At 41.2% G+C, this 6,004-nt stretch overlaps 1 protein-coding gene across 12 annotated transcripts in view; it reads right to left on the bottom strand.

Moving 5' to 3' along the window:
* Positions 1-2,686: 2,686 nt before the first annotated feature.
* The window catches only part of HECTD1 (HECT domain E3 ubiquitin protein ligase 1), a 65,008-nt gene continuing 61,690 nt past the window's right edge, over positions 2,687-6,004 (bottom strand). For all 12 annotated transcript variants that reach the window (XM_079954116.1, XM_079954108.1, XM_079954109.1 and 9 more), the window contains 3 exons: positions 5,788-5,938; positions 4,203-4,347; positions 2,687-3,673 (listed from right to left, as the gene is read on the bottom strand). In XM_079954116.1, the coding sequence (XP_079810242.1) occupies positions 3,536-3,673; positions 4,203-4,347; positions 5,788-5,938 (434 nt within the window). In that variant the 3' untranslated portion in view covers positions 2,687-3,535. The remainder of the gene's footprint in view (positions 3,674-4,202; positions 4,348-5,787; positions 5,939-6,004) is intronic.

Genomic DNA, 6,004 nt, shown 5'->3' with positions numbered 1-6,004 from the left:
TCGTAGATTCTTCCAAGCGCATTGGTGGGGATAGATGTGGCTTCCTGGGACGCTAAGGTATTTAGAAGGAAAAAATTAAGAGGTTGGGATTGAGTGACCACTGAGTTCTGTCACTTAACACCCAAGAGGCCAATTACTTCTGCTGGGCGGGACCTATTCTAAAGAAATTTATGGACTTGGCCCAGGAGCTTCATCTAAACTGTTTCTCTTATCCCATCCATACATCAACAGAGAATGTTTTCTTACTAGCAACCCATTTCTGTAGTTTAATGTCAGATGCACTGCTGAATGAAATTAATGTCTAGCAAAATGAATGGGTCTGGCTCAACATTCCATACACCTTTAATGTGAACTAGAGCTCCAAGTGAAGATTACGAAGTGGCAACTGCTCAAGCAATCTCCACTCTTCACAGTGGATGGGTTAAGGGAGTGGGGCCTACTGCTGTAAACATATCAGACACAGGACCTGGGATATTAAAGATTAGGCACACAGTAGGCACACAGCGGGTGGTGCTGTGGTCTAAACCACAGAGCCTAGGACTTGCCAATCAGAAGGTCGGTGGTTCGAATCCCCGCGATGGGGTGGGCTCCCATTGCTCGGTCCCTGCTCCTGCCAACCTAGCAGTTCTAAAGCACGTCAAGTGCAAGTAAATAAATAGGTACCACTCCAACAGGAAGGTAAACAGCGTTTCCATGTGCTGCTCTGGTCTGGTTCACCAGAAGTGGCTTAGTCATGCTGGCCACGTCCCGGAAGCTGTCTGCAGACAAACGCTGGCTCCCTCGGCCAGTAAAGCGAGAGGAGTGCCGAAACCCCCGAGTCATCTGTGACTGGACTGAACAGTAAGGGGCCCCTTTACCTTTAGGGGAAGGCACACAAGCCCAAGAAGTGCTACCATGATAATTGGTACCTACATGATAATTGGCTTTTTGGGTATCAACTCAAAAACCATCCCTGTACTTTAAAGGGGCTAGAAGTAGTTAGAGCCAATGTAGCTGTTGCTCCTGTCATCCAACTGCTCACTCTGTGCAACTCTTCTAAAGAGTGTGGAGAAGAAGAGGCATCTTTTCATGGCTTATTATGAAGATGCATCTCTTGATTTGACTCTTGGCAACTCTACACAGACACATAAAAATTGCAGGATAATTCAACACACCTAAGAGTGGCTTATTAAATATCCTAATAGGTCAGTTCCGAAAACAAAATCTTACCAGCAGCAATGCAACAAATGAGGCATTATAAGCACTTGGGGAAATGACTGTATTCTGGAATATTAATTATTCTAACCTCCAATAAGGGCACTTCCCTGCATTCAGTTTAAATAGTTGCCTTTGTTTGCTGACAACCCATTTTTGTATAGTGGATTTACAGCTTGATTGCTAAAGTGCTGAACTAGCAGTGATTGAAATCGGCTTGTTGTGAATGTTAAGAAAGAGTGCATTCCTCTGGTGAACTAAAAGCACCTGGAGATTAAGCAGTTGGCGCTATTGAAAGTAATTTATCTCAACATAATGGTGCATCAGTTCTATAGAAAAGGATATAATTTCATCATCAAGGTTAACCAAAATACATCTGTATGTGTCATATCCTACTAATGCAATGCATAAACAGAATGGTATAGTGAGAATGATTACTGCCAATCTTACCTTTAAGTAATCTTACCTTTTTTTGCTTTGCATTCAGGTTTTGATAATAATGGTAAATGTATTATTTAAGTTTGTCAAGAAAGCAATGTTTTCACTGGGGTATTCCTGCATTGTAGGGAATTGGACTAGATTACCCTCAGTATCCCTCCCTACTCCAATTCTATGATATAAGCACTCTTGTGCCAGCGACATATCAAAACACTGTGAACTTGACACTGGTTATACAAGGATATAAGGCCTGATATTGCAAAGATATGTGTTGCTGATGTTATTCAATAATGTTAGATTCTACAGCTAAATTATGTGCAAAACCAATGTTCACTGTAAAAGACTATCATTCCATTTTATTTATATAAGAAAAATCCAACTACATTTACTAGTGAAGAATTACCATATTTGCAAGATAGGTTCTTTCAAATTAACACAAACCAGGAGTTATCCTTTATTTAAAATATTGCTGTGGTCAATAGGCTAGTCAGGCTAGCAGGATTTAAAACCACCTATTTGTTTGCTGTGCTAGTAACAAGTTTACAACTATGAACGATCTATGACTCTCAGGAGTGGCTTCAAGCAAACATTATGGGCCACAGGAAGAAGGGAGACATTTAACTCTGCAAGTGTGCAGAATGCCTTGTCTAAGAAGAAATACCAAAAACTACCAGATACAAAACTACCTTGAATCAGAAATGGTTTTGCATGGATTGCTTCTAAACAAATCAGCAAATTCAATTTAAAGAACTGATCTGGAGTTTATTAACTAATGCTAAAATTCACCTGGCAAAGCTGCAAGGAACTGTAAATGTAATACATTGTAGGGCAAAGCAACTGGCTCATGGGACATAATGCATTAACAGCCACCTGCTATACAACTGACCTGATTTTTAAAAAACCACTGATATTTGGAGCCCTTTTTGTACTTTTAGAGGAGTTTTGGAAACAGAACTGTGTAGTACAAGACCAAGTATTTTTATTTGAAGAAATAAAGCATTAGAATTCAAGGCACTATTCTGTATACCAACATAACAGAAGAACTAGTAAGCGGTTTCATACGCTGCAAACTTTTTAATGATTAATGTTGAGCATACACATTGGAAATCTTTTTTTAAACTTCAAACTGCAACAAGTTAAATAAATGTTTTTAATATACAAAGAAAATACAACCAAAAGTAAAACTTGCTTTAAAGTGGGCCTTGCACCAGGGATCAGTGTCTTTTAAAAGCTTTATTGTTGAGCTGCACGCACACACACATACACACATACAAGGATTTAATCTTTATAGCAGGGCATTTAGAAATCAAAATGTATTCCCACTTGAAATAATAATAAAAGGTTGTGCATGATTATACGCAAACACCCCCCCCCCAACACTAGCATACTCCTATAGTGCAGGCACCATGAAAGGAAGGAAAGGAAGGAAAGTAAGCTTGAGATGCCCAATGACTAAGTTTTATGGAAGCAGATTTCTGACCAGTTAGCTTAAAGCCAGCAAAACAGGGATCAGTGATGGCAATTGTAGTGTTCAGGGTATTAAACACTAAACTTTACACAAATACACTGTTATAAATCTTGTATCAGTGAACACTGAAAATCGGCAGATCTGCTCTTTGGAACAGTCAAACATTTGCTTCAGCTTCTGGTTGCACAAGCCCTTGGAAGCATCACACAGTGTTCTTGCCTTTTTCTTGCTGGCTGTGTAATTCATTGGGATTTGTTTCATTAGCAGCTAACAATTTTTCCATGTGTTTCCAAAGCCTCATGGATGGGGTGGGGGAAAGGCAAGTCTCAGTAGAGCACAGCGTGGAGATTGTATTTTCTGCACATACAACACAAGAGGCTTCACTAGTTATCAATGCAAAACCAGTTTGTCATATCCTGTGTCCTATTCATCAGCTCAGTTGAGATGAAAGCCTTTCTCCATGGTAGCAGCTAGCAGGCGCTCTCGCATAATCTCTTCAGAAGAATACTCAGGCAACTTAAGGTAGTGCACACATGTATTCACAGATGGGTAACTTGCATCCGTAGCATCAACCTGTGAATAAAAATCCACAATCAACTTTTAAAATAGTGAGTGTAGTGCACGTTTTTTTTTCAATTCTGTGTTGTTAAAGGTAAAGGTACCCCTGGCCATTAGGTCCAGTCGCGGATGACTCTGAGGTTGCGTGCTCATCTCGCTCTATAGGCTGAAGGAGCCAGCGTTTGTCCGAAGACAGCTTCCAGGTCATGTGGCCAGCATGACTAAGCCGCTTCTGGTGAATCAGAGCAGCGCACGGAAATGCCGTTTACCTTCCCGCCGGAGCGCTACCTATTAATCTACTTGTCTGCCCCCCCCCCCAAGGTCTGAGGGACAGTGGACTGGCCCCTTGCTGAAAAAGTTTGCTGACCCTTGCATTAACAGGATCCATGAAGACCTCTGCCAAAGGCCTGACAGGCACCTTGTGGAGTGCAAGCCATTTTCTGAGTACAAATGTGTGAGCTATCTCAAAGACAAAACTTCATAAAAAATATCTAACACACCTTTGCTTAGATATATAGTCAAAACTTTTAAGAAATGGCCATACCTTGCGTACAACAGTGAGACGGGGATGTAGATTAGCCAGGCCTCCTGGGGGAAGTGTTGAACAGCCAGTTGTGAATTGCAGGAATGCTTTTCTTTCATCGGAAGACATGCCACACAAAACTCTAACGAACCTCAGGAATCCAGGACTAAAGCACAAAACAGAACGGATGTTAAATATACCTACAGTGTTGACTATGTGTTGCATAATCAAACCAGTGTTAAACTAGTGCATGAGCATGCACACACTGCGTCTGCACATCACAATACAGTGGTACCTTCGTTCTCGAACTTAATCCATTCCAGGAGTCCGTTCGACTCCCGAAACTGTTTGAAAACCAAGGTGCAGTTTCCAACTGGCTGCAGGAGCTTCCTGCACTCAATCGGGAGCCACGTTGGATGTTCAGCTTCCAAAAATGTTCACAAACGGGAACACTTACTTCAGGGTTTGCGGTGTTCAGGAGCCAATTTGTTTGACAACTAAGCTGTCCAGGAATCAAGGTACCACTGTACACCCTAGTTGTTAAGTGGTTCCCACTTCACTCTTCCCCTAGCACAAGCAACAAACCATGCACCTGGTTTAGCAGCATTACAGTCAAACTGGGAATTGTGGTTTGTTTTTGCTCCAAACCAACCATCATATGAAGCCAAAAGTGGTTTGTCTGGACTGAAACAAATCTTAAACCAAAGGCCACGGTTTGTTACTCAACTGCTCCATAATGAACTAAGTGTCAAATGGTTGACATAACCAAATGGCTTTTAATGCTTGTCTTTTACTATATTAAATTCCTAAATACATCACCTTATCAAAAATTAGTATTTGAAGATAAAGATATGTCTGTAGGTACACTTTATTTTTGTTTTATTACTGCACCAAACAGATCAAACCAAGTTGTTTGACAATAGTCCATTTACTGTGATTTTCTAAAAGTATTTTCTGCTTTCTTTTCATAATAGACAAATTACACTTTTAAAAGCAGGGACCTATTAAACAGCACCTTCAAATGAATTGCTGTAGTGAGGAGATGACAAAAGTTCCCTTTTATCTTGTGTTTTACACTTGTTATGTTTCTTCTCCACACCTTATGGAGGAGACCTGGTACATGTGAAGAAGAAAAAAACCTTGCTTGTTCTAGCCAGCTTAATAATGAAGAATTCAGAGACAGCTTGAAAGAACTATCCAGCCATAAACATCAATGTGGGAAAAGTGTCTTGAGTATGCAAGCCTGCCACCCACTGGGAGATCAGTGGCATATGCAAAGCTGTAGACACCCATTTGGATAGCAAGTGCTGCTCAAGCGAAACACCACTGAGTAACAACGCACTCAGATCCAGAGGAGTGTATGGAGTGTTAGGTGAGGGGTAGTACCTCTGGTGGGGGACATGTCATGCTACTTCTGGGGTAGCCTGTCCACCTTTGGTCCCCCACCCTGCACTCAGCTCTTACCGGAGGCTCCTAGAAGCTGTCAGGTGTAATTATCTAGATTGAATTTTCTGCACTTGCCACACATTTTCAGTGTCAACACCCCACAATTCCTTGTTGCCAAGTCCTGAAAGTAGCGCGAATATCTTGCCACTGGGTGAAGTACCTGTCTCGAGTGTAGCCAAGTTTAGGTTCTGTGTAGTTTATTATATCTTCAGCTGCCCATGACGGTGACTGATTTCCACAAAGAATCATCTGCACTTCTTCATGACTGAAGGAACTCAGCTTTTCCATTGGAAAGACTCTGTTGAAGCCATCTTGAAATAAAAAGTAAAAAAGCATAAGCACGAGCTGAGAATCATGTTATGTTTGAAATTCCTTAA

Source organism: Podarcis cretensis (assembly GCF_951804945.1).
Source record: "Podarcis cretensis genome assembly, chromosome: 1".
Taxonomy (NCBI): Eukaryota; Metazoa; Chordata; class Lepidosauria; order Squamata; family Lacertidae; genus Podarcis; species Podarcis cretensis.
The sequence above is the reverse complement of the archived record's forward strand: the minus strand, read 5'-3'. Positions and strand labels throughout refer to the sequence as shown.